Below are 27,860 nucleotides of genomic sequence, written 5' to 3'. Positions count from 1 at the left end.
CCACTCCCCATAATAGAGGTCCCATTTCAGGAAGTAGCTGTGGATATTGTGGGTCCTTTCCCTAAAAAGACCCCCAGAGGAAAGCAGTACATATTAACTTTCATGGACTTTGCTACCCGATGGCCGGAAGCAGTAGCTCTAGGCAACATTAGGGCTAAAACTGTGTGCCAGGCTCTAATAGACATTTTTGCCAGAGTAGGTTGGCCCTCTGATATCCTTACAAATTCAGGGACAAATTTCCTGGCAGGGACCATGAAAGAACTGTGGGAAACTCATGGGGTGAATCACTTGGTTGCCACACCATACCACCATCAAACCAATGGCCTGGTGGAAAGGTTTAATGGAACTTTGGGGGCCATGATCCGTAAATTCGTGAATGAACACTCCAATGACCGGGACCTAGTGTTGCAGCAGTTGCTGTTTGCTTACAGGGCTGTACCACATCCTAGTTAAGGGTTCTCACCATTTGAACTTGTGTATGGCCACGAGGTTAAGGAGCCATTACAGTTGGTGAAGCAGCAATGGGAGGGGTTTACACCCTCTCCAGGAACTAACATTTTGGACTTTGTAAGCAACCTACAAAACATCCTCCGACACTCTTTAGCCCTCGCTAAAGAAAACCTAAAAGATGCTCAAAAAGAGCAAAAGGCCTGGTATGATAGACATACGAGAGAGCGTTCCTTCAATGTAGGAGACCAGGTTATGGTCTTAAAGGCGCAACAGGCCCATAAAACGGAAGCATCATGGGAAGGGCCATTCAAGGTCCAAGAGCGCCTGGGAGCTGTTAACTACCTCATAGCATTTCCCAATTCCTCCCTAAAGCCCAGAGTGTACCACATTAATTCTCTCAAGCCCTTTTATTACAGAGACTTCCAGGTTTGTCAGTTTACAGCCCAGGGAGGAGATGATGCTGAGTGGCCTGACGGTGTCTACAATGAAGGGAAAAGCGACGGTGGCGTGGAAGAGGTGAACCTCTCCACAACCCGGAAACGTCTGCAGCAGCAACAGATCAAGAAGTTGATGCACTCTCCTGTAAAAGTTCCCTAACATCAACTGGTTAAAAATTGTCCTTGCAATGTGAAGAATCTTGTAGTTTTACATAATTAGTGGCATATGTAAGGATGCATGTGTTTATTGATCTATTTTAAAGTTCTAGGGAGAAATCACTGCCAGTGTGGTTCCACACTGTCAGCGATTTGGGGGGCGTGTCATAAACAGATAAGAAAAGTTAATAGCACAGAAGTACTTTATATCTCTTTGACTATAAAGGGTTAACAAGTTCAGTAAGCCTGGCTGTCACCTGACCAGAGGACCAATCAGGAGACAGGATACTTTCAAATCTTGAGGGAGGGAAGTTTTTGTGCTGTGCTGTTAGTGTTTGGTTGTTGTTCACTCTGGGGGCTCAGAGTGACCAGATGTGCAACCAGGTTTCTCTCCAATCTCCCTGATACAGGCTCTTATAAGTTCAAAGTAGTGAGTACTAGATAGATAAAGCGAGTTAGGCTTATGTTTGTTTTCTTTATTTGCAAATGTGCATTTGGCTGGAAGGAGTTAAATGTGTATTTGGCTGGAAGGAGTTCAAATTGGTATTTTGCTGAAAAGATTTTAATTTGTACTTATATACTTAGGCTGGGAGGGTGTTCCCAGTGTCTATAGCTGAAAAACCCTGTACCTATTCAATCTTAAATTTACAAGATCATTTTTACTGTTTTTCTCTCTTTAATTAAAAGTTTCTTGTTTAAGAACCTGATTGCTTTTTTATTCTGGTGTGAGACCCCAGGGGACAGGGTCTGGATTCACCAGGGAATTGGTGGGGAGAAAGGAGGGAAGGGGGAGAGAGAGGCTAATTTCCCTCTGTGTCAGGATTACTTTCTCTCTCAGGAAGAGTCTGGGAGGGGGAAAGAGAAGGAGGGAGGAAGGTGAATTGTCCTCTCTGTTTTGTGATTCAAGGAGTTTGAATCACACACTGATCTTCCAGGGTAACCCAGGGAGGGGAAGCCTGGGAGAGGCAACGGTGGGGGAAAGGGTTTACTCTCCTTGTGTTGAGATCCAGAGGGTCTGGGTCTTGGGGGTCCCCAGGCAAGGTTTGGGGGGGACCAGAGTGTACCAGGCACTGGAATTCCTGGTTGGTGGCAGCGCTACAGGTTCTAAGCTGGGATTGAGCTTAGAGGAATTCATGCTGGTACCCCATCTTTTGGACGCTAAGGTTCAGAGTGGGGATTGTACCATGACAGGTTTCCTCCCTCACGCACATGGGGAGAAGTTAACAGGAACAGAGAAGTGTATTTCTAACAGGATTGCTGCCTCTAAAGCACCTGCTTCTGGCATGGCCAGCTTCCATTTCCCTGTCCTCAGGGCTCCTCAGTGGTTTCACAGAGGCTCTCACAGCCTGTTATGCCCTTACTAAGACTGACTTAGCACAAACGGCTCCAAAACAGAGTCCTCCAAGTCCCAATCAAGAGTGTATATATTTTAAGATTTGTATCTTCATTCTTTCCACTCAGAGGCCTGCCTGCCTGGAGCCTTACCTGCCTTGGCAGGCCACTCCCAGTCCTACCCAGCTGGAGCCGCCTTCTTCTCTGCAGCTTCCCCAGGACTTTTCCTTACCTATCACAGAGACCTGACTGGGGGCTGGGGCACATAATTCTGTCACGTGATCTTCATTTTCCCCATTTGGGGAAAAACAGGTCACAGATGGGACCAAGACCTATGGGGCCAGCTGTCCTGTGACAGTGTCCACATTATCTGAGAGACCGGGGCACATCAGTTCTTTCCTACCTCTGCAAACTCAGACAGGAGTCTCCAAGTAGCTCTCTTGGTGGCTCCATTTATGCCCTGCAGACCCATGTACTGGCCCAGTTCTGACCTCGGTTATACCCATGCAATCTGCAGCCCTTAGTCAGGCTGTACAGGTGTAACATGAGCAGGAGCAGGCTCATTACAGCTTTGGGTACTGCAGGAGTGTGTCTAGGGAAGTTCCATTAGATTTCTGGCTGCCCAACTAGAACAGCATCTTCCAAGAGTGACTGTTGCAGGAGTGCACAGAGCTGTTGGAGGGGCAAGAGCCCAGCTGGCCAGAAGGTGAGGCCAGCCCCAAGTGTCAAACACAAATCAACCTAAAAGTCAGGCCCCAAAACCCCATGAAATCTTACGAGTTGGTTTCTTTTTGCCTGATGGTTACAGAGCATATAGGCTTACACAGTCCATGTTTTCAACCTTTCCTCTCAACCAGGGGAGGGCACATCTAGACACGTGTTTGAAATCATTCTTAGCTTCCCAGCTGCTCGGGCTTTACAAAAAACGCCACCAAGGATCATGAGACTTGCACTAAAGTTACCAGTGCCATAGCTCTTGACAATAACACAGCTACCTCTCTGATAGTAGAGCTGGGACATTCACACCAGTGGGGGACCCAGCCTGATCTGTGGCCCTCTTTTCCCAAAGGGGTGCAGAGTGGCTGCTAGAAGACGCAAGAGGAGAGTTACCTCTTACCTTTGACTTGCGCTTAAGGTACAGTTTGCCTGGAAGCCAAGAACAAAAGGAGAAGTGGCAGCAGGCTCATCTGCATCTCAGGAGGAAAAGCCTAGTGTGAGTGCACAATGAAAGGCTTCTGGACCGATTTGAACACACCAAGACTCTACACTCTCAGATCACATGAACAGGAGGCCATTGGCCCTGCTCTTTCCCCAGACCACTTACTTGAAACAGATCCCGTTCCAGAGTTCTCCTGAGCTGTGTTTCAGAAGGAAGATGGAACTCCATGCTCTGGGTGTCCTAAGCCTCTAACTGCTAGAAGCTGGGAGCGGACCACTTGGAAGTTGACCTGTTCTGTTCACTCCCTCTAAAGCAGCTAGTGCTGGCCACTGTCAGAAGACCAGATACTGGACTAGACGGACCAATGGTCTGACTCAGTATGGCCATTCTTATGGGTGCTCACTGTGCTAGCCCTGCTCCTGCTGCCCTCCCGGGTTATATGGGGCATGGGCATGCAGAGGAATCACAATGCCCGGGGTGCTAGCCGGTCTGTTGGAAGGGGTTCTCTCTTAGGATTTGGGAGCACTGCCAACACCCTGTGCGGTACATGCTCAGGCCCTCAGTAACAGCCCAGAGAGGTTTTATACCTGCACAACAGTTAAGCTTGTAATTGACAGGCAAGGGCCTGGCACAGAGGGTTGGAGCAGGATATAGACTTGCAAGAGACTTCCTGCCCACACTGCTGACAACTCATGAGATGTTTGCAGTGTTGGTGCAGCAGCGCCCATCCCAGGAGGAGAGAGGCAGGGTAAGGGAGGCCAGATCTTTTATTGGATCAAAGCCAGTTGGAGATGCAAGCTTTGGAGCCATGAAGAGCTGATCTTCAGGGCTGGGAAAGGAACTCAGAGCATCACAGCTAAAGAGAAGGTGGAGCAGATTTGCCAGCACATATTCTAAACACTGACAGGAAGGGACCATGGAAGGTGAAGTGACTTGTTAAAACCCCTCCAGTCATAGGGGAAAAGCAGCTGATGTACTTAATGGTTTTTTTGCCCATCTTCATGAACAAGGTCAGCTCCCAGACTACAGCACTGGGCAGCACGGTAGGGGAAGGAGGTGACCAGTCCTCTGTGCAGAAAGAAGTGGTTCGAGACTCTTTAGAAAAGCTGGAGGAGCACAAGTCCCTGGGGCCGGATGTGCTGCATCCGAGGGTGCTAAAGGAGCTGACAGATGTGATTGCAGAGCCATTGGCCATTATCTTTGAAAACTCATGGCGATCGAGGGAGGTCCCGGATGACTGGAAAAAGACTAATGTAGTGCTCATCTTTAAGATAAGGGCAGGAGAAGGATCTGTGGAATTACAGGCCAATCAGCCTCACCTCAGTCCTGGAAAAATTCTGAAGCATGGAACAGTCAGCATGGATTCACTAAGGGCAAGTCATGCCTGACTAACCTAATCGCCTTCTATGAAGAGGGAACTGGCTCTCTGAATGAGGGGAAAGTAGTAATCTGTTATTCCTTGACTTTAGCAAAGCTTCTGATACAGTCTCCCACAGTATTCTTGCCATAAGGTGGCTAGAAAGCAGGCTAGATTGTCAGGCTCAATGGCTCCATGTCCAGTTAGCAGCTGGTATCAAGCGGAGTGCCACAAAGGTCAGTCCTGGTGCTGGTTTTGTTCAATATCTTCATTAATGATCTGCAGGACTGCACCCTCAGCAAGTTTGCAGATGACATTAAACTGGGAGGAGTGGTAGATACACTGGAGCGTAGGGATAGTATAGAGGGACCTAAACAAATTAGAGGATTGGACCAGAAGAAATCTGATGAGGTTCAACAAGGACAAGCGCACAGAGTCCTGCACTTAGGATGGAAGAATCCCATACACTGTTACAGACTGAGACAGTTCTGCAGAAAAGGACCTAGAGGTTAGTGGACAAGAAGCTGGACAGGAGCCAGCGTGCCCTTATTGCCAGGAAGGCTAACAGCATTTTGGGCTATATAAGTAGAGGCACTGCCAGCAAATTGAGGGATGTGATCATTCACCTCTATTCGGCATTGGTGAGGCCTCATCTGGAGTACTGTGTCCAGTTTTGGGCCCCACACTACATAAAGGATGTGGAAAAATTGGAAAGAATCTAGCAGATGGCAACAAAAATTATTAGGGGGCTGGAGTACATGACTTATGGGGAGAGGCTGAGGGAACTGGGATTATTTAGTCTGCAGAGGAGAAGAGTGAGCGGGGATTTGATAGCTGCTTTCAACTTCCTGAAAGAGGGTTCCAAAAAGGATGCATCTAGACTGTTCTCAGTGGTACCAGATGACAGAACAAGGAGTAATGGTCTCAAGTTGCAGTGGGGGAGGTTTAGGTGGGTATTGGGGAAAAAACTTTCACTAGGAGTGTGGTGAAGCACTGGAATGGGTTACGTAGGGAGGTGGTGGAATCTCCTTCCTTAGAGGTTTTTAAGGTCGAGCTTCTCAAAGCTCTGGCTGGGATGATTTAGTTGGGAATCGGTCCTGCTTTGAGCAGGGGGTTGGACTAGATACCTCCTGAGGTCCCTTCCAGCCCTGATATTCTAGGATAAGAAGCAATGGGCTGAAATAGCAGTAAGGGAGATTGAGGTTAGCCATACGGAGAGAACTTCCTGTCAGGGCAGTTAAGCACTGGAATAAATTGTCCAGTGAGGTTGTGGACTCCCCATCATTGGACATTCTTAAAAGCAAGTTAGACAAATACCTGTCAGGGATGGTCTACATCAGAGGTGGCCAATCTGTGGCTCCAGAGCCACATGCGGCTCTTCAGAAGTTAATATGTGGTTCCTTGTATAGGCACCAACTCTGCCGCTGAGCTACAGGCACCAACTTTCCAATGTGCCGGGAGGTGCTCACTGCTCAACAGCTGGCTCTGCCACCCAGGCCTGGTGCCAGCATTTTTTGCCACCCCATGTGGCAAAGAAACACACACCAACACCTGATTGAGCTGCCGCCGAATTCGAGGAGAAGGAGCGAAAGGTCCCTGCTGAATTGCCTAAGTCCCCAGACATGGCGCCCCTTTCTATTGGCCACGGCAGGTAACTGCTTCCTTCTCTGGTGCCTGGAGCCAGCCCTGCTGCTCCTACTTCACTCCTTCCAAGCCCCTTGCTCCTCCCCCCAACCCCGAGAGCCTCCTGCATGCCACTAAACAGCTCATTGGGAAGTGTGTGGAAGGAGGGGGAGGCCCTGATCAGCAGGGCTGCTGATTTATTACTGGTTTCAGAGTAGCAGCCATGTTAGTCTGTATCTACAAAAAGAACAGGAGTACTTGTGGCACCTTAGAGATTATTACTGTGGCTCTTTGGCAATGTACATTGGTAAATTCTGGCTCCTTTTCTGGCTCAGTCTGGCCACCCCTAGTCTAGATAATACTTACTCCTACCTTGAATGCAAGGGACTGCACTAGAGGACCTTGAGGTCTCTTCCACTCCTGCAATTCTATGGGTTGTAGTTAGACTCACACTCAGTGGGGACCTCGCCAGGAAAGATTTTTCCTGAACTCACTTTTCTCATCTTCACTCCTCAGCCTCTCCAAGATCATCAGAAGCAAGCTCCCCACAGACCAGGACACCAACTCAAAGCAGCACCGCACCCTGCCCAAACAGTTGCAAACCCCACCCCCCACAGCCCCGCTTTCAAGATCCATGGGTCCTAGATGTGCGCAGGATCTGATAGGCATTAAACACCACAACCACCAACGTGGGTGAAGCCAGCCAGCCAGTCATGAGGCTGTCAAATGAACTCACAGGAAAATAAGCTAAGAACACTCTGGGCTGGTCTACACTGGCACTTCACAGCACTGCAACTTTCTTGCTTGGAGTGTGAAAAAACACTTCTCCCCTCCCCTTTCCTCCCTCCGGGCACTGCATGGGTCAGCACCGTAACATGCTAGTACAGCCTATGCACCAGCACTGGTAGCCACACCCCTCAGGGAGGTGGGTTTTTTTAGAGCATTGGGAGAGCTCTCTCCCAGCGCTGTTCTGTGACTACACAAGCTGTAGACAAGTCCTCGGTATCCAGCCTCTCAGTCCTTGTCCTCAGAGGAAGCCTGCACAACCCCTGCAAAAGATGAGCCTGAAAGCTGAAATTCCTAACTCTGCTAGACACCAAAAATCATGGACTGGAGAGAGAGACTGGAGCTATAATCCACTAACAACTCTCCCTGCCCCACAGCTGCCTTCCCCCTTATGATTGGAGGGGTGTTAACAGGCCACTTCACCATGAATGGTCCCTTGAAATGCGTTAACTACTTATGCAAGATCCAGCAGGAAGGCTCAGTCCTGTCCCGGAGGAGCCAGTGGTTGCTCTCACTGATTTGAGTAGCAGGGGATCTGGCCTTGTCCATGCTATGGGGTTTCAGGGAAGAGATTCCCACTGCTTTGGATAAGCCAACAGGCACAGGAGAAACCTCAGCTCCTGGAACAAAGTGCCACCATATTAAACCTGCAGCCCCAGAGCCCTGATGTCAAATTCCAACAATATTGAAGCTGTGGGAGCTCAGTGGGACAAAGGAGCTCAGCAGGGGGTAAGCCTGCAAGTGTCCCCCAAGTGCAGACACAGCCTTGCCAGCTACAGCATACTTTGGCCATAGTAGGATTTGACATGTTAACCACACCCCCTCAGACCCCTGCCCACTGGACACCATGTTTAGAATTTAAAGCTGGTAAGTGTTGCATTATACAGCTTAGTTTAATAAACGAGTCAAGACAAAGCAGTCATACTCTAGCATGTGTTAAACTGGTCGAGTGAAACACTAGCCACCACAAACACCAAACCTTTAATCCTATTTAAAACAAAAGCCCACAGTGGTCTAAACGGAGTTATCTACAGGGGGAGTTGACCAGAGTAGCTATTCTGGGATAGTGGCCCAATGAGGTGGGGGCTATTTCAGAACAAGCATCATTGTATTCCAGGATTTCTTCACTTATGAAGCACATGAATTATTCTGGAATTGAAGTCACGGATTCTGAAGTACTCAGGGAAGGATCACTGAATGCCAGTCAGCTTCCATGTGTAGACAAGGTATAGTAGTGACAGGTAACGCTAAAGGCAGCATGGTGTGTGGTTTCACGCTCTAAGGCCTGGTCTACACTAAAACTTATGCCGACCTCACAATGTCCCTTCGGAATGTGAAACATTCATCCCTCGAGAGGTGTAGTTAAGCCAATTTAAGCCCTGGTATAGACACTGGCAGGTCAATGAAAGACCTCTTCCACTGACCTAGCTACATCCTTGAGGGGGTGGATTACACCTACACTATAGTACCACAGCTTCAGTCAAGTCCTGTAAGCCATAGGTGCCACATGCCAGTGACCGAGACAAGAGTTTCTTCATGGATACTCATCTGCTTCCCAGTTCTCCTGGCAGGGGGGACACTGCCAGGATCTTGGGGTCTCTTTCACTTCCATCTTGGGACTGAAGGTCATTGATGTCCCTGCAAGCAAGCAGAGATGACACGTTACAGGATTTGGAAGGAAGAGGAGAAGCAGGGTAGCTTGTCTAGGAGTGAAACATAGTTGTCTACATGGATCAGGGCTCAGTTCTGTTAGCCAGAGGCCCAGAATTACAAGGGGTCAGAGGCCACATTTAATTGGAGATGCTCCTTAGTGGAGCAGATTTTAGACAGACTCAGGTCAGACTGAAGTGTGTCCAGGGTCTTTGCTCTCCTGCGCTGGGCGCACCTCACTCCAGCCAGCTGGACAGCCTTCATTCCCCAGGGCACAAGCTCATCTTCCCCCAAGTTCCTTCCATGCACAGAATGGAGAAGCCTTTTAAAGCCAAACAGCTTGACAAGCTGAGAAGCGTTTGCTCCTACAGCCCTAGCTTGGAAGACCAGAGAACTTCCCACAATCACCCTGACCTTACACAATGGGGCCAATATGGTTCCACTGCTATAAATGGGTCTCACGCAGAGCTGATGCCATCAGTCCTACAGTGCTCAGTACAGACACTGATGTCCAGAGTTCTCAGTACAGCCGTGGGGCCAGATTCTCATCACAGCCAATTCCTGCCTGAGGAAACGTGAGTTTCCTGTCCCAAAGCAGGACAAAATAAAAGCCAAACAAAAACAAAAAATCCACCAGGTTTATCAACCCGTCTCCCAATTTGGTTCAAGTGAAAATGTTTTGTTTGACTATTTTGTTTAACTATGGATTAGTTTCAAACAGTCATTTTGAACAAGCCCCCGAACAAAAAAGAAGAGTTCCACCCCACCGTCCCACCACCGTGCCACCTGAAGCCCCCGCCCCCCCATCCGAGCGCCACACCTCCCAAAGACTCCACCTCCCTCGAGTGCTGCACCAAGCTCCCGCCCCACCCCCCAAGCACCGTGCGGCACAAGCCCCCCCCCCGAGCGCTGTACAGCCCAAAGCCCCTGCCCCTCCAAGCGACGCACTGCCGAAAAAACAAAAAAAAACCCGAGCACCGCCCCTCCCCAAGGTGCTGCTCCAAGCATGTGCTTGGTTGGCTGGTGTCTGGAGCTGGCCTTGATTTTGAGCCAGAAAACTGGATTTTCTGGTTTCAAGAGCCAAAAGGATGGGACTCAGATTTTCCAAGTTGCCGTGTGTGTCAAAGCCCAAAGAACCCTTTCCCATGAGGTGTTCACGGAGATCAGCGTTTTGACAAAAATGTTTCACTGATGTTCCCCACTGGCTTTGCTCAGTACCTACTTAGCCATTCAGCAGAGCCCGACATCCTGAGCCCAGCAGCAGCCTCAGGCTCTAGGTGGCAGAACCCTTCCTTCTTCCCAGCATCACCCCAATCAGGGCCGGCTTTAGGCCGATTCAGCCGATTCCTGGGAATCGGGCCCCACGGCTAAGAGGGTCCCGTGCCTTAGGCGCCTTTTAAATTTTTTTTTTACTTACCCTGGCTGAGGTCTGCTCCGGGGTCTTCCATGGCCACGCTCCCCTGACCAAAGCGCCTGCTGGAGCGCGGCTGCCCCGCAGCCCCGCTCTCCCGGCTTGAGCTCCGGTCGGAGCACGGAAAGCTGCCCCGCAGCCCCGCTCTCCTGGCTGGAGCTCCAGTCGGAGCGCAGCAAGCCCCATTCTCCCAGTTGGAGCTCTGGCCAGAGCGCGGCAAGCCCCGCTCTCCTGGCTGGAGCTCCAACTGGAGTACGGCAAGCCCCGCTCTCCTGGCTGGAGCTCCGGCTGGAGTGCGGCAAGCCCTACCCTGCAGCCCCACTCTCCCAGCTGGAACTCCAAGTCCTTTAAATAGCCCCCAGAGCCCTGGGATAGTGGGGGGCTCCGGGGGCTATTTAAAGGGCCAGGGCTCCAGCTGCCTCTGCCACCCTGTCCTTTAAATAGCCACTGGAGACCCGCCGCCCCCATGCATTCCCCAGAGCTCCCATGGCTATTTAAAAGATCCGAGGCGGGGTAGAAGCAGGGGAGCCCCGGGCCCTTTAAATAGCCCCCAGAGCCCTGGGATAGCAGGAGGCTTGGGGGCAATTTAAAGGGCCGGGGCTCCAGCTGCCTCTGCTGCACCCCCTGCCCTGCCCACATCAGCCGCCCCCCCCCCCGCCTGCAGCCAGCTCTGCACCCCGTGCCCACAGCCAGCCCCTGCCAAACCCCCTGCCCTGTCTCCAACCCCCCAACCTGTCAGGGTTACAATCCCCCTACAAGTCTGGCCTGCAGAGCCTCTTGGCTGAGCCATCTCCCTGTGCAGGGCAAACTGCCCAGAGTCCCCCCTTGCTCTCCCCAGCTGCACACCACACCTGGCTCCAGACTGCTCCAGCCCCAGCTCCATCACTCTGCCTCAGCCTGGCTGCTGCTCTGCCTCCAGCTCCCTGGGCTGCTTTTCTGGCCTCTCTGCAGGGCTAGCTCTACGTTTTTTGCTGCCCCAAGCAAAGAAAATTTTTAGCTGCCCTCCTTCCCCTTTTTTTTATTTTATTTTGGTGGCTTTTACACATGTTTACACAGCACGTACACATACTTGTTTCACACCGTTGGTGATGTTGAAGGGGGCTGATGTGACTCCATCAGACAACACTTCGCCTGTCATGCTGTCATGAAAAAGGCGTATAAACTGCTTGTGTACAGAGCTATTCTCTCATCTCTTTTGTACAGGTGCGAAACAGGGACAGTATATCGGTGCCACATCAAGCAGCTCAAAGCATTCCACATGCGCTGCCTCCACTACATCATGAAGACCTGCGGCAAGACAAAGTGCCCAATCTCGAGGTTCTCGAGAGAGCCCAGATGATAAGCATCGAAATGATGGTCATGAAGTCGCAGCTACATTGGACCGGTCATGTCAGCCACAGGGATGCCAACAGAATCCCCCGTCAGCTTCTGTATGATGAGCTCTCCCAGGGCATCTGGCATATAGGTCATCCACAGAAACATTACAAGGACTCCATCAAAGCCAATCTGCAGTACAGCAGTATCAAACCTAGGGACCTTGTGTTCTGTCGCTGGTGGCGTCCTCAGTGTCGTGCAACAGTCAGAAATACCTGCATCGCCTTTGAGGAAGGCCACTGCCGGCGTCTACAAGAGGCACACGAACGACGTCACAGAGCATCAGCAGTGCACAATCCACTGACCGCAAACTTCCCATGCACCATCTGCAGCAAAATATGCACCTCTAGAATTGGCTTGCACAGTCATCAGAGGGCACACCATGAGACCAACAATAGATGATCTGCACAGATTTGTCATCATTGGGTGAATGGACTACCAAGTACACAGCACGTAATTTGTGTTGTTTTCCACTCTGCTCAGCAATGGCTGCTGATAGCTCTTTAACCTCTTTCTGGCTGCCCAGAGAATCCAGGGGACCTGGGGCTAAGCAATTTCGGGGGCCCCTTCCATAAAAAAGTTGCAATACTATAGAATACTATACTCTTGTGGGGGCCCCTGCAGGACCCAGGGCAAATTGCCCCACTTGCCCCACCTCTGGGTGGCCCTGCCTCATTCCAAGGACATCTCTTAGATTCAAGAGGAAGATGGGGCTTGTATTCATCACTTGGTTTACTGGGGGCATCTTGTCTTATTGAAGGGGACTCTCTTTTGCATTTGCTCTTCTTTCAGTGCAGAACTTCACTTCCCACCCAGACTGGAAGCGAGATCAGAGAGTTTCACTCCTTAAAGTCTAAACACCAAGCTTGTTTCTTTCCCCCACTTCTTTCTTCTTTTGGTAAAAGGCTCCTGGTGTCTCTCTCTTTCACCTTAATTGGAAGGAATGTCCCCTGACCCCCACCCCCGCCCGGTCCCCGCTTTCCCATCACCACCCTCCTTCCAGTGACCTGCTCCTGTAGCGAATGCCTCAGATGTCTAGCATCGGAAAATATTCTCCAGATAAAAAGGGAAGTGTGTGTGAGGGGAGGGAATTAGGACAACGGGGTCTGGGGGTGCCATTCAGTCTGTCCCAGGGCCATGAAAAACCTCACCTGGACAGTTTAGCTCCTAAATCTCTCTCTCCTCTTCCCCAACACTAGCAGGGTTTGCATCCAAGCAGCTGTGAATTACACTTACTGATGGGGATGGTTTCCTGTTTGTTGTTTTACTGCAGATAGACAATCTGCACAAGTTACTGGATGCTCTTTTGCTAGCAGGGCTGCACTTTAAGGCACTTGGGTTTGGGAACCCCCCGACCCTTTGCAGCTCAGATCGCTCTGCAAAAAGACCAAAGGAAAGCAGTGGTCGATCCTCAGCTGCTGTGAATTGACACTGATTTCAGCTCTGACCATTCCCACCATCTGAGGAGCTGCCCCCAAAGGTGTTTCTCAGCTACACCTAGCAAGAGTGACACGGGTCCGGGACTCTTTCCACCACCTGAGGCCCCAATCTTCCTCTCATGAGAGAGAAATCAGCACAGATCCTTGTCGATCCCTGCATGACACTGTCGGACTGGGTTCCTGAGCACGACTGGCTAGCCGGGGGAGCCATAACAGTTGTAAACAGCAGCCTGCCCCAGGACGACACTGAGTTTTCTCTCTTTTGACCTCCAATCAGCTCTTCCCACGGTGACATCCCCGCTGGGTGAGCTGCGGTTGCTTCGCACACCACTTCCATAATGGTGAACAGGGCAATTGTTTGCAGGATCAAGTGACCCGCTCCTGAAACCCCCATAGACCACATTCAATTACACAACCTGCCTTCCCTAGACTCTGCCCTGTGGATGCACAGGGGAGGACAAAACCCTGCATTAGCGGAGTCGGTAATTGTGAGAATGGGAAATGTGACCATGGGTGTCCATTGCCCTCGAAAGTCATGATGACGGCTCATATCCATATCAACTGCACTGACGGCAAGGAGCAGAACAGAGATATCCACAGCCATGCACCCGGACAGCTCCTATCCCAAATGGGACAATTCTGAGCAGGTGGAACTGACAGTGCAGGGAGGAAGCAGCACACCTGGGAAACGCAGTAAAGGTGAGCTGGCCTGAGGAAGGGTGGGCTTGTGATTAAGGAGCTGCCCTGGGAGTCAGGAGGTCTGTGTTCGATTCCTGGCTTCGCTAATTTGAAGTTGGTCGGTGCCAACAATCAGGACTGTTTCTTTCTCTCTCCCAAGTAGTGTCTTGGTTAAGTCTGGATATTTCAGTCATTCATATAAACTCCTTTCTTATCATGGGGCAAACTCATCGCTGGGTCAGTCCAGTGTCTTTAGTGTTGCTATTCGAGGGATGAAACTGGTCCTGTGGGTAGGGTGACCAGACAGCAAGTGTGAAAAATCGGGATGGGGTTGGGGATAATAGGAGCCTATATAAGAGAGACACAAAAATTGGGTCTGTCCCTATAAAATCAGGACATCTGGTCACCCTACCACCTGTGAGCCTGCCCGTATCTTCCCGTTAGAGCCTGAGAGGATTCTCATGCTCCCTTGAAGGCAGGGGCTTCTCAATTTGGGGGTCACACTCACCTTCCCTCCCCATATTGCCAAAAGCGAGAAGGACTCCCAACATGGAAAATGGAACACAGACAAGGCTGAGAACTACCTCAAGGTATTTACCCTACTGTGAATCCCTCACCTCCCTTTGTCCAGTCATCTTCTCTTGTAGGGAACTATGTTCAGTCTCTCCCAAAAGGGAATGTAGAAGGGGATGATCCCGCATTGAGAGATCTAACCAGTGTTGCTCCCCACAACTCTTTGCCTCTCCAGCTCCACCCAAGGAAAGGCCATTGCGATCCTGTATATCCTGCTGGTGATTTGCATTGCAGTGACCACAGCTTTCATCGTGGTGAACCTTGGGCAATGTAAGTCTCCTGTTCATTTCTACCTCGGCCTCAGATCTCACCTGCCAAGAATGAGGCTGTTTTGACTAGTTTTTGGTGGATTTTAGCAGTAGGGCACAAAATTGGGCTGAGAATGGAGGCTCAGCTGTGATGTTAATTATGGAGCACTTGCCCGTGCTAGGTAACTTTCACCCAACTCTGAGATAAGGTGACAGGATTCTCAAAGGGATGGGATGTCTTTAGAATAACTCCCGCTAGCTTTCCATAAGATTTGTGCTTCGAAATCTCAGAAAAATACCACCCAAAATCAGTAACTAGGCCATGTTTGTGGTAACAATTTCAAGGTTGTTAAAATATTCATACAACATTTTTCTTTTTTCAACTGTGTGCTGGGACAGTGCAAAGGATTGGCTGCGGCTCCTGCTAGCAGAGAGGGAATATAGGGAGTGAGAACAATGCAATGTGGGCAAGGCACAGTGCACTGCCACAGTTGCCTCTTCCACATTAACAGAAGGAGAGCTTGGGCCTGACAAATGCATTCCTTTCCTTTTTAACTTTGCAACGAGCTAACCACACACAAACCGAGACAGGCTCCTCGTAGAAGTAGCCAACTTTCTGCTCTGCACAGCAGTCAGAGCCCTGCACTGCTCTGCGAAGGCTGAACCTTTCCACTCTCGGCTTTGCTATGCTCCATTGAGCTCTCTAGTCACATTCCGCACCCGTGTGTAACAGTGGCAGCTGCACTGCACATCTTGGGGCCACTGGCAGCTCAGTGTAACATAGAGCAGCCCTAATACACCTCTACATTGTACCAAGCTGATATCCAGAATAATGAATCCCTGTGTTGAGCACAGTGCGCCTATAGCGGAGGATCACAGCTGGCATAAGGGAATGGACATCAGCAGTCTTGGGTGGTAACTGGGAGGAAAATGCACTTTACAGCAGCACTAATATCCCCACAGATATGGGTTTCCCATGCTCACACATTTTAATCTGCTATCAAAAGTTTCATGTTTAGAGTGTCCCAGGGTCTTGCCGAAGCCCAGCTGGATCGAGATACGATTAGAAGAGATTCCAAGAGAAATCTGTCACATCACCAGGATTATCTAGGTGAGAGGATAAAGCAAATGTTTCTATTCCTCGTTGGACTTGGTGAATCTTTTTTGTTCTCTACATCTCAAGGGTGCAGAGAGTCTGACCCAAGGGGTCTGTTGCATGGCTGGTGGAAGTTGATGTAGCTCATTCAAATTTAGCAGAGCTGAGCAGACATACATCTGCTGGGGATCTGACCATAGCTCAGACAGGTCTGTAGATTATTGTTGGGAATAGGACAACCAGACGAGGTGGAAGCAGCTCTTAGAAGTTGTTGGATAACATTGTTCTCTTCCTAGGATCACTGATTGTCCAATGAGATTTTGTTCTGATGAAGTCACATTTCTCCCAGTGTCTCATTGGCTGAGATATTGATGCTGCTGGGGAAGCCTTGGCGTAGATGCAATTGGTCCGTCCCAGGAGTAGGCATGTGCCTGGGGCTCCCATAAACAGCCACTGATTGGATGAATGGGAAGCGAGACCTGTGTCCTCCAAGACAGACCCCAGCTCAAACAAAGTATGGAAGCAGTCATCTGAACAGGGGAGAAATGTGGTGGTGAGTCTCCACTCATCCAGCAGGTGGTCCATGCCAATCCACCTAACCTTGGGACCATTGTACAGGGGCAGGGCCTAATGCCCCTGGATTGCCTCAATGCAGTCCTGGGTCTGACCTGTTCTTTCCACCACAATCCCCCTCAGGGGGTCATTGGCTGGATCTCCCTGAATAAACGTTGTTGTTAACTGCCCAATTTTCCTCTGGGACCCTCAACACTGTAACAAGCCTGCACCCACCTGGACTGCATGGGTGTCACTGTGCAGGACATCATGGGCACTGAGAACATCACAGTAACAGTGAGTTGGTACTCAGACCCTGCTCCTCCAAATGGAGTCTGAGCCCCAGCTGATAGGTGTTGGCTGGTGTTGGCTTGTGTTTTGGCTAAGGCATGGGCTAGACCTCAGAAGATCTGGCTTCAATTCCCAGTTTTGCTGCTGACTTGAAAGAGTCACTTCATTTCCCTGTGCCTCAGTTTCATTACCTGTGAAATGGGTAACATTCCTTGTCTATTTGTATTGTAAGATTTTCAGCACAGAGACAAGTGCGTGTCTCTCATTTTGTCACTGTGCAGTGCCCAGAACAACAGGGTGTTAGTATCAGTTGGGGTCTGTGCAGCATCTGGAACAAGAAGGCCTCAATCTCATCTGGGGCTTCTAGGCAATAATATTGAAATAGTAGTAAGTGAAACCCATTTACAACCTTACCACTTGCTGCCTGTAATGGGGGGACAATCACCTCTTGACTGACTCCTGCTGCTGCATCTGGTACTGAAGTATTTCCTCCTGCTCCTGGCGCCCCCTGTAGGTTGTCACCTTCAGCGGCTCTGCCCTCTGGCCAAGTCACACAGTCAAAAATGGATGAACACCTTCTGAAGTAGGAAAGAGTTCAACAACTGTCACCTCTCTCTAGATGCTTCAATCCCATCTCTGGGCCGTTTGAATCCTGCTCTTTGGAACAAGCCTTGTCCCCTTCCTGGGGCTTAGTCCACTTTGTTAGTGCAAGCGGGGACAACAGCCTGCCCACTGCTCTAGATCCCATCCCATGAACCCTATAAACAGCAACTCTGTATGGCCTCCTTTAATTGGTTGTTGCTGCATTCGCTGGGCCTCTTCCCACCTGGTCTCTCTATCTCCGTCCGTTGACTTAGTCCTAGAGCTGTGAGCTCCTAGGTTTCGCAAATGCAGCATGTTGAGCAACTTTGGCCAGAGCACAGTCCTGCTCCTCACCACTCTGGCCCCAGCTAGGGACTGACCTGCAGTCTGCCTCTGTACCTTTTTTTATCTGAGCCTGCTGGGCTCTGATTGGCTGGTTCTCTGCAGCCTTACTAGGCAGACCTGCAGGACCCACCTTTGCTGCTCCTTTTTGGGTTGTGATATAGTAGGACCTCAGGGCCTCAAGCAGGAGGCCACAAAGTGCCAGGTACACCTTGTCAACCTGCCATTGCTGCATAATTTTCACACATTTCTGGATGAATGACCATGATTCAGGGCTCCCCATGGGCAGGCATAGGGGAGAGGCAGCATGAGGGCCTGTGTTGTTGTTGTTTAAAATTGAAACTCCCCATTCTTTCATCTTCCTTTTAGAGTTGAAGATGTCAAAAGAATTCAGCACATTTACCAGACAACTGGTTCTGCTGGTGTTTCTCAAGAGATCGTGGCATAACCGAAGAGTATCGCCAACCCCGATGTTCAAAAATCAGGAGTCAGGCCCATGAGATTGGCTTAATAATCATGAGCTTTTTAAAAATATGAAAAATATTGAGCGTATGTTATTCATCTGCTGGTTTCAGAGATGTTAGGGTCTTGGTCAGATCTCATTTTAAAGCTTTTCTCCACAACCATGAGGGCCATAGACTTACCTTTTTTAAATGAAAGCTGAGATTCTTTCCTAGTGGCCTGCATCTAGGAACTGCCACTTGAAGAAACTGATCAAATATTGTGAGAACTGTCAAAAAATCATGGGAGTTGGCAACATTGCATGGCCCCGTGCATTGAGGTTGGCATAGGCGCTGCCTCCATGGGTGCTCTGGGGCTGGAGTCCCTGGTGTCATAAACAGATAGCTAAGGGTTAATGTCTCTTTCACCTGAAGCACCTGACCAGAGGACCAATCAGGAAACCGGATTTTTTCAACTTTGGGTGGAGGGAATTTTGTGTCAGAGGTCTTTGTCTGTCTGCCTGCTTTCTCTGAGCTTTGGAGAAGTAGTTTCTGCTTTCTAATCTTCTGTTTCTAAGTGTAAGGACAAAGAGATCAGATAGTAAGTTATATGGTTTCTTTTCTTTGGTATTTGCATGAATATAAGTGCTGGAGTGCTTTGATTTGTATTCTTTTTGAATAAGGCTGTTTATTCATATTTCTTTTAAGCAATTAACCCTGTCTTTTGTCACCTTAATACAGAGAGACCATTTGTATGTATTTTTCTTTCTTTTTTATATAAAGCTTTCTTTTAAAACCTGTTGAAGTTTTCGTTACTGGGAAATTTCAGGGAAATTGAGTCTGTACTCACCAGGGAATTGGTGGGAGGAAGAAATCAGAGGGAGATCTGTGTGTGTTGGATTTGCTAGCCTGATTTTGCATTCCCTCTGGGTGAAGAGGAAAGTGCTTTTGTTTCCAGGACTGGGAACGGAGAGGGGGAGTCACTCTGTTTGGATCCCCAGAGCTTGTGTCTGTGTATCTCTCCAGGAGCACCTGGAGGGGGGAAGGGAAAAAGGATTATTTCCCTTTGTTGTGAGACTCAAGGGATTTGTCCCCAGGGAAGGTTTTTCAGGTGGACCAGAGTGCCCCAAAACACTCTAATTTTTTGGGTGGTGGCAGCAAGTACCAGGTCCAAGCTGGTAACTAAGCTTGGAGGTTTTCATGCTAACCCCCATATTTTGGACGCTAAGGTCCAAATCTGGGACTAAAGTTATGATATGAGTGGCAGCGGTTACGGAATAGACAAAATCCAGAAGCCAGATAACTTTAGTCCCAGATTTGGACCTTAGCGTCCAAAATATGGAGGTTGGCATGAAAACCTCCAAGCTTAGTTACCAGCTTGGACCTGGTACTTGCTGCCACCACCCAAAAAATTAGAGTGTTTTGGGGCACTCTGGTCCACCTGAAAAACCTTCCCTGGGGACCCCAAGACCCAAATCCCTTGAGTCTCACAACAAAGGGAAATAATCCTTTTTCCCTTCCCCCCTCCAGGTGCTCCTGGAGAGATACACAGACACAAGCTCTGGGGATCCAAACAGAGTGACTCCCCCTCTCCGTTCCCAGTCCTGGAAACAAAAGCACTTTCCTCTTCACCCAGAGGGAATGCAAAATCAGGCTAGCAAATCCAACACACACAGATCTCCCCCTGATTTCTTCCTCCCACCAATTCCCTGGTGAGTACAGACTAAATTTCCCTGAAATTTCCCAGTAATGAAAACTTCAACAGGTTTTAAAAGAAAGCTTTATATAAAAAAGAAAGAAAAATACATACAAATGGTCTCTCTGTATTAAGGTGACAAAAGACAGGGTTATTGCTTAAAAGAAATATGAATAAACAGCCTTATTCAAAAAGAATACAAATCAAAGCACTCCAGCACTTAGATCAGATAGTAAGTTATATGGTTTCTTTTCTTTGGTATTTGCATGAATATCTTTGTCCTTACACTTAGAAACAGAAGATTAGAAAGCAGAAACTACTTCTCCAAAGCTCAGAGAAAGCAGGCAGACAGACAAAGACCTCTGACACAAAATTCCCTCCACCCAAAGTTGAAAAAATCCGGTTTCCTGATTGGTCCTCTGGTCAGGTGCTTCAGGTGAAAGAGACATTAACCCTTACCTATCTGTTTATGACACGCCCCCCAAATTGCAGACAGTGGGGGAGCTCACTGGCGGCGATTTCCTTCTAGAACTTTAAAATAAACAGATTACTACAAGACATGCACCTTTACATATACCACTAAGTATATAACTAACAGACTTCTACATTTTAAGAACACGTTTTAACTACTGAATTCTGGGAAACTCTCATGGGAGAGTGCATCAGCTACTTTGTTAGAAGCTCCTATGATGTGTTGAATTTCAAAATCAAAATCTTGGAGAGCTAAACTCCAACGAAGAAGTTTCTTGTTGTTCCCCTTGGCAGTATGAAGCCACTTTAGTGCAGCATGGTCAGTTTGTAGTTGGAACCGCCGTCCCCAAACATATGGGCGTAGCTTTTCCAGGGCGTACACAATGGCATAGCATTCCTTTTCACTGACTGACCAGTGACTTTCCCTCTCAGACAGTTTCTTGCTGAGAAACACGACAGGATGGAAGTTGTGATCTGTTGCTTCCTGCATGAGCACTGCTCCTATACCGCGCTCGGATGCACCCGTGGTTACTAGGAATGGCTTGTCAAAATCCGGGGCCCTGAGTACAGGGTCAGACATGAGCGTTGCCTTAAGTTGGGAAAAGGCCTTTTGACACTCATCAGTCCACTTAACTGCATTTGGCTGGGTCTTTTTGGTCAGGTCGGTCAGTGGGGCAGCGATTTGGCTGTAGTGTGGTACAAATCGCCTGTAGTATCCGGCCAAGCCTAAGAAGGATTGGACCTGCTTCTTGGACCGTGGGACAGGCCACTTTTGGATAGCATCCACCTTGGTCTGTAGGGGGTTTATGGTTCCTCGACCCACCTGGTGCCCCAGGTAAGTCACTCTGTTTTGGCCTATTTGACACTTTTTGGCCTTAACAGTTAGTCCGGCCTGCCTGATGCGCTCAAAGACCTTTTCCAGGTGTAGTAGGTGTTCGGGCCAGGAGTCTGAAAAAATGGCCACATCATCGAGGTAGGCAACTGCAAATTCTCCCAGTCCAGCTAGTAGACCATCTACCAGCCTCTGGAAGGTGGCGGGTGCATTTCGAAGGCCGAAAGGAAGGACATTGAATTCATACACCCCCGCATGGGTGACGAATGCTGACCTCTCCTTGGCAGGTTCATCTAGCGGTACTTGCCAGTACCCCTTGGTTAAGTCTATTGTAGAGATGAACTGGGCACGTCCCAACTTTTCCAATAGCTCATCGGTACGTGGCATTGGATAGTTGGTCTTACATTTTTCTTGTTGACCAGCCATGATCTAAACCACACTCTTTGAATTCTATCAAGAGGAGGTTACAAAACGAGGGGGTTAGTTAAACAAAAGTTAAAAGATACAGTGACTGAAGTGAAATCCCTGCAAGTTGCATGGGCCCTTTTTAAAGACACCATAATAGAGACCCAACTTCAATGTATACCCCAAATTAAGAAACACAGTAAAAGAACTAAAAGAGCCACTGTGGCTTAACCACTATGTAAAAGAAGCATTGAGATAGAAAGACTTCCTTTAAAAAGTGGAAGTCAAATCCTAGTGAGGCAAATAGAAAGGAGCACAAACACTGCCAGCTTAAGTGCAAGAGTGTAATAAGAAAAGCCAAAGAGGAGTTTGAAGAACGGCTAGCCAAAAACTCAAAAGGTAATAACAAAATGTTTTTTAAGTACATCAGAAGCAGGAAGCCTGCTAAACACCCAGTGGGGCCCTGTCATAAACAGATAGCTAAGGGTTAATGTCTCTTTCACCTGGAAAGAAGTAATCTGAACCACCTGACCAGAGGACCAATCAGGAAACAAGACTTTTTCAAATCGGGGTGGAGGGTTTGTTGTGTGTGAAGTCTTTGTCTGCCTGCCTGTACGCTCTCTCGGATGAGGAGTGATTTTTATTTCTTGCTTTCTAATCTTCTGTTTCCAAGTTGTGAGTACCAAAGGGTTTGTTGTTTTTGTAGTTACATGTCTATAGTTGCTGGAGTGCTTTGAACTGTATTCTTTTTGAATAAGGCTGTTTATTCAATATTCTTTTAAGCAATTGACCCTGTATTTGTCACCTTAATACAGAGAGACCATTTTTATGTATTTTTCTTTCTTTTTATATAAAGCTTTCTTTTTAAGACCTGTTGGAGTTTTTCTTTAGTGGGAAATTCCAGAGAATTGGGTCTGCAGCTCACCAGGGAATTGGTGGGAGGAAGAAGTCAGAGGGAGATCTGTGTGTGTTAGATTGACTAGCCTGAATTTGCATTCCCTCTGGGTGAAGAGGGAGGTAATTCTGTTTTCCAGGACTGGGAACGGGGAGGGGGAGTCCCTCTGTTTACACTCACGGAGTTTGCTTCTGTGTAGCTCTCCAGGAGCACCTGGAGGGGGGAAGGGAAAAAGAATTATTTCCCTTTGTTGTGAGACTCAAGGGATTTGGGTCTTGGGGTCCCCAGAGAAGGTTTTTGGGGGGACCAGAGTGCCCCAAAACACTCTAATTTTTTGGGTGGTGGCAGCAGTACCAGGTCCAAGCTGGTAACTAAGCTTGGAGGTCTTCATGCTAACCCCCATATTTTGGACGCTAAGGTCCAAATCTGGGATTAGGTGATTTGACATGAGTGGCAGTGGTGAGACGGAATCCAGAAGCCAGTAGGAATATTATATTTTTCTTTTCTCTGCTAGGGGCTTTTTAGCAGAGAGAAACAGTTTTGTTTTAAAAGGGAACCAGAGAGAATTTTTTTTCTCTGCTCTCTCTGGCAGTTGTGGCTTGCATATTAAGCAAGAAACAATTAAGCTGTGACAAACAGGTCTTTTGTCGGACAATAGCACTCCCATTGGGAATCATATACCAGCACTATACTCATGCAAATAAAGTGGTTTTTCTGGTTTACTTTACATTGAAAAAAATTAGCTAGGAAAAAAGGGGAAAAGGCACTGTTGCTAGGCAGACCCCAGGAGGCAACAGAACCTACAGTTCCGAAGATAAACACTGGAGGGCACCCCAACACAAGAAAACAAGATGTCACGAAAACCAGAGGCAGTACAGCTCGAAGCCATGGAAAAACAGATAGAACTGTTCAGAACACAGATGGCCAGAGATGAGGCAATTCACAAACAAGAGATGGAAAGGCTACAAAAACAAGAAGAAGCCAAGAATGCAGCCTACCAACGAGAGTTGGAAAAACAGAGGGAGACCCACGGACAGGTCATTGAATTAGAAAAGGCTAAGCAACCTGCTCCAGCCAATCCTAACAACCCTTCGCCAATTATTGTTCCACAGCACAGGAAATTTCCCACCTACAAGGCAGGTGATGACACCGAGGCCTTCTTGGAAAATTTTGAAAGAGCCTGTCTTGGGTACAGCATCCCTGAAGACCAGTACATGGTAGAATTGAGGCCACAGCTCAGTGGACCTTTAGCCGAGGTGGCAGTGAAATGCCTAAGGGGAATATGAACAACTATAAACTTTTTCAAACCAAGGCCAGATACAGAATGGGGATAACCCCGAATCATGCCCGTCGGCATTTCAGAACCCAAAAGTGGAAACCAGATGTGTCATTTCCCAAACATGCCTACTACATTGGGAAAAATTATGAGGCCTGGATATCAGGACACAATGTTAAAACCTTGGAAGAACTGCACCTCCTCATACAAATGGAGCAGTTCTTGGATGGTGTTCCTGAGGACATAACACGGTACATACAAGATGGAAAACCCAAAAATCTCGCTGAGGCGGGGGAGATTGGAGCCAGATGGATGGAAGTGGCAGAAAGCAAAAAAGCTACGGTCAAGGGAAACGAATACCCCAGGGGGCACACCGACCAGAAACCCTACAATCGAGGACAGCCAAAGACCCCACATACAACCCAAGTAAAGCCACAGACGCCCTATTCTTCCACCTCACCAGTCTCCAGTAACTCACCTCGGCCCACTGACCCATCAGATGGAAGATGCTTTAAGTGTAATGAACTGGGACATATCAAGGCCAACTGTCCAAAGAACACCATGTGAGTGCAATTCATTACACCACCATCACACCAAAGATCCCCAGGCCCGGATGCCTCTCAAATACCCTTGGAGCGAAGGGAAAATTTGAGAGTGGGCGGAAAGAAGGTTACTGCGTGGAGAGACACGGGGGCACAAGTGTCAGCTATCCACCAATCCTTCGTTGACCCCAAATTCATCAACCCAAAGGCCAAAGTTACAATTTACCCCTTCATGTCACAAGCTGTAGACTTGCCTACAGCTGAACTGCCTGTCCAGTACAAAGGCTGGTCAGGAATGTGGACTTTTGCTGTCTATGACAATTATCCTATCCCCATGCTACTGGGGGAAGACTTGGCCAACCAGGTGAAGCAGGCCAAGAAAGAGGGAATGGTTACATGTAGCCAAACGAGGCAAGCTTCCAGACCCATTCCTGTTCCTAAGCCGTCCACAGAGGCCCCGTCTGTGTTACCAGAGACCCAGACAGAGGTAGTGGACCCGGATTCCATGCCAACCACTGAAGCAGCCACAGCACCTCCAGTCCCAGGCCCGGAACTGGAACAGCAACCAGCACCAGCAAGTGCAACCACATCTTCAAACTCAAAGCCAGAGGGCGCCAGCGAGCCAGAACTGGCAGAAGCAACAGACAGCTATACCCAAAAGGCTCAGCCAGAGCCTGAAATACCCTCAGGTGCACCAGCGGAGAGCGGTTCACCAGCAACGGAAACAACCCCTCACCTACATTGCTTCCAGAGGGACCAAGCCCAAGTCCACAATCAGAGGAAGAACTGGTGACCCCAGCCTCAAGGGAACAGTTCCAGACTGAGCAGGAAGCAGATGACAGCCTTCAGAAAGCTTGGGCGATGGCACGGAGCACCCCACCGCCTCTCAGCTCTTCTAATCAATCCCGGTTTGTTATAGACCAAGGACTTTTATACAAGGAGATTTTTTCTGGTGGACACCGGGAAGAATGGCAGCCGCAAAAACAGTTGGTGGTTCCAACTAAGTACCGGGGGAAGCTCTTAAGCTTAGCCCATGATCATCCCAGTGGCCACGCTGGGGTGAACAGAACCAAGGACCGGTTGGGGAAGTCCTTCCACTGGGAGGGGATGGGCAAGGATGTTGCCAAGTATGTCCGGTCTTGTGAGGTATGCCAAAGAGTGGGAAAACCCCAAGACCAGGTCAAGGCCCCTCTCCAGCCACTCCCCATAATTGAGGTCCCATTTCAGCGAGTAGCTGTGGATATTCTGGGTCCTTTCCCAAAAAAGACGCCCAGAGGAAAGCAGTACGTACTAACTTTAGTGGACTTTCTACCCGATGGCCGGAAGCAGTAGCTCTAGGCAACACCAGGGCTAACACTGTGTGCCTGGCCATAAGAGACATCTTTGCCAGGGTAGGTTGGCCCTCCAACATCCTTACAGATTCAGGATCTAATTTCCTGGCAGGGACCATGGAAAAACTGTGGGAAACTCATGGGGTGAATCACTTGGTTGCCACCCCGTACCACCATCAAACCAATGGCCTGCTGGAAAGGTTTAATGGAACTTTAGGGGCCATGATACGAAAATTCATCAACGAATTCTCCAATAATTGGGACCTAGTGTTGCAGCAGTTGCTGTTTGCCTACAGGGCTGCACCACATCCCAGTTTAGGGTTTTCACCGTTCGAACTTGTGTATGGTCACGAGGTTAAGGGGCCATTACAGTTGGTGAAGCAGCAATGGGAGGGGTTTACACCTTCTCCAGGAACTAACATTCTGGACTTTGTAAGCAACCTACAAAGCACCCTCTGACACTCTTTAGCCCTTGCTAGAGAGAACCTAAAGGATGCTCAGGAAGAGCAAAAGGCCTGGTATGACAGATATGCCAAAGAACGTTCCTTCAAGGTAGGAGACCAGGTTAGGGTCTTGAAGGCGCAACAGGCCCATAAGATGGAAGCATCATGGGAAGGGCCATTCACGGTCCAAGAGTGCCTGGGAACTGTGAACTACCTCATAGCATTTCCCAATTCCTCACTAAAACCTAGAGTTTACCATGTTAATTCTCTCAAGCCTTTCTATTCCAGAGACTTACAGGTTTGTCAGTTTACAGTCCAGGGAGATGATGCTGAGTGGCCTGACGGTGTCTACTACGACGGGAAAAAAGACGGTGGTGTGGAAGAGGTGAACCTTTCAACCACCCTGGAACATCTGCAGCAGCGACAAATCAAGGAGCTGTGCACTAGCTTCGCCCCATTGTTCTCAGCCACCCCAGGACGGACTGAACGGGCATACCACTCCATTAACACAGGTAATGTTCACCCAAATCAGAACCCCACCCTACCGGGTGTCTCCTCATGCCCAAGCTGCTATAGAACGGGAGATCCAAAACATGCTACAGATGGGTATAATCCGCTCACCTACCAGTGCATGGGCATCTCCAGTGGTTCTGGTACCCAAACCAGATGGGGAAATACGCTTTTGCGTGGACTACCGTAAGCTAAATGCGGTAACTCGTCCGGACAACTATCCAATGCCACGCACCGATGAGCTATTGGAGAAGTTGGGACGTGCCCAGTTCATCTCTACAATAGACTTAACCAAGGGGTACTGGCAAGTACCGCTAGATGAACCTGCCAAGGAGAGGTCAGCATTCGTCACCCATGCAGGGGTGTATGAATTCAATGTCCTTCCTTTCGGCCTTCGAAATGCACCCGCCACCTTCCAGAGGCTGGTAGATGGTCTACTAGCTGGACTGGGAGAATTTGCAGTTGCCTACCTCGATGATGTGGCCATTTTTTCAGACTCCTGGCCCGAACACCTACTACACCTGGAAAAGGTCTTTGAGCTCATCAGGCAGGCCGGACTAACTGTTAAGGCCAAAAAGTGTCAAATAGGCCAAAACAGAGTGACTTACCTGGGGCACCAGGTGGGTCGAGGAACCATAAACCCCCTACAGGCCAAGGTGGATGCTATCCAAAAGTGGCCTGTCCCACGGTCCAAGAAGCAGGTCCAATCCTTCTTAGGCTTGGCCGGATACTACAGGCGATTTGTACCACACTACAGCCAAATCGCTGCCCCACTGACCGACCTGACCAAAAAGACCCAGCCAAATGCAGTTAAGTGGACTGATGAGTGTCAAAAGGCCTTTTCCCAACTTAAGGCAACGCTCATGTCTGACCCTGTACTCAGGGCCCCGGACTTTGACAAGCCATTCCTAGTAACCACGGATGCATCTGAGCGTGGTATAGGAGCAGTGCTCATGCAGGAAGCAACAGATCACAACTTCCATCCTGTCGTGTTTCTCAGCAAGAAACTGTCTGAGAGGAAAAGTCACTGGTCAGTCAGTGAAAAGGAATGCTATGCCATTGTGTACGCCCTGGAAAAGCTACGCCCATATGTTGGGGACGGCGGTTCCAACTACAAACTGACCATGCTGCACTAAAGTGGCTTCATACTGCCAAGGGGAACAACAAGAAACTTCTTCGTTGGAGTTTAGCTCTCCAAGTTTTAGATTTTGAAATTCAGCATATCACAGGAGCTTCTAACAAAGTAGCTGATGCACTCTCCCGTGAGAGTTTCCCAGAATCCAGTAGTTAAAAAGTGTTCTTAAAATGTAGAAGTCTGTTAGTTATATACTTAGTGGTATATGTAAAGGTGCATGTGTTGTATTAATCTGTTTATTTTAAAGTTCTAGAAGGAAATCGACGCCAGTGAGCTTCCCCACTGTCTGCAATTTGGGGGGCGTGTCAAACAGATAGTTAAGGGTTAATGTCTCTTTCACCTGGAAAG

At 48.9% G+C, this 27,860-nt stretch overlaps 1 protein-coding gene across 10 annotated transcripts in view; it reads right to left on the bottom strand.

Annotated features, from left to right (window-relative positions):
* Positions 1–8,168: 8,168 nt before the first annotated feature.
* LOC127033659 (gametocyte-specific factor 1-like) overlaps positions 8,169–27,860 on the bottom strand; it is a 187,918-nt gene continuing 168,226 nt past the window's right edge. For 6 of the 10 annotated variants that reach the window (XM_050921744.1, XM_050921743.1, XM_050921748.1 and 3 more), the window contains one exon: positions 8,169–8,938. In XM_050921744.1, the coding sequence (XP_050777701.1) occupies positions 8,835–8,938 (104 nt within the window). In that variant the 3' untranslated portion in view covers positions 8,169–8,834. Of the gene's footprint in view, positions 8,939–16,952; positions 17,191–27,860 lie in introns of those variants that run through there. The other 4 variants (XR_007769159.1, XR_007769160.1, XM_050921747.1 and 1 more) reach the window with 4 other exon arrangements.

The sequence above is a fragment of the Gopherus flavomarginatus genome, chromosome 13 (assembly GCF_025201925.1).
Source record: "Gopherus flavomarginatus isolate rGopFla2 chromosome 13, rGopFla2.mat.asm, whole genome shotgun sequence".
In the NCBI taxonomy this organism is placed as follows: Eukaryota; Metazoa; Chordata; order Testudines; family Testudinidae; genus Gopherus; species Gopherus flavomarginatus.
This window is presented reverse-complemented; position numbering and strand designations above follow the sequence as displayed.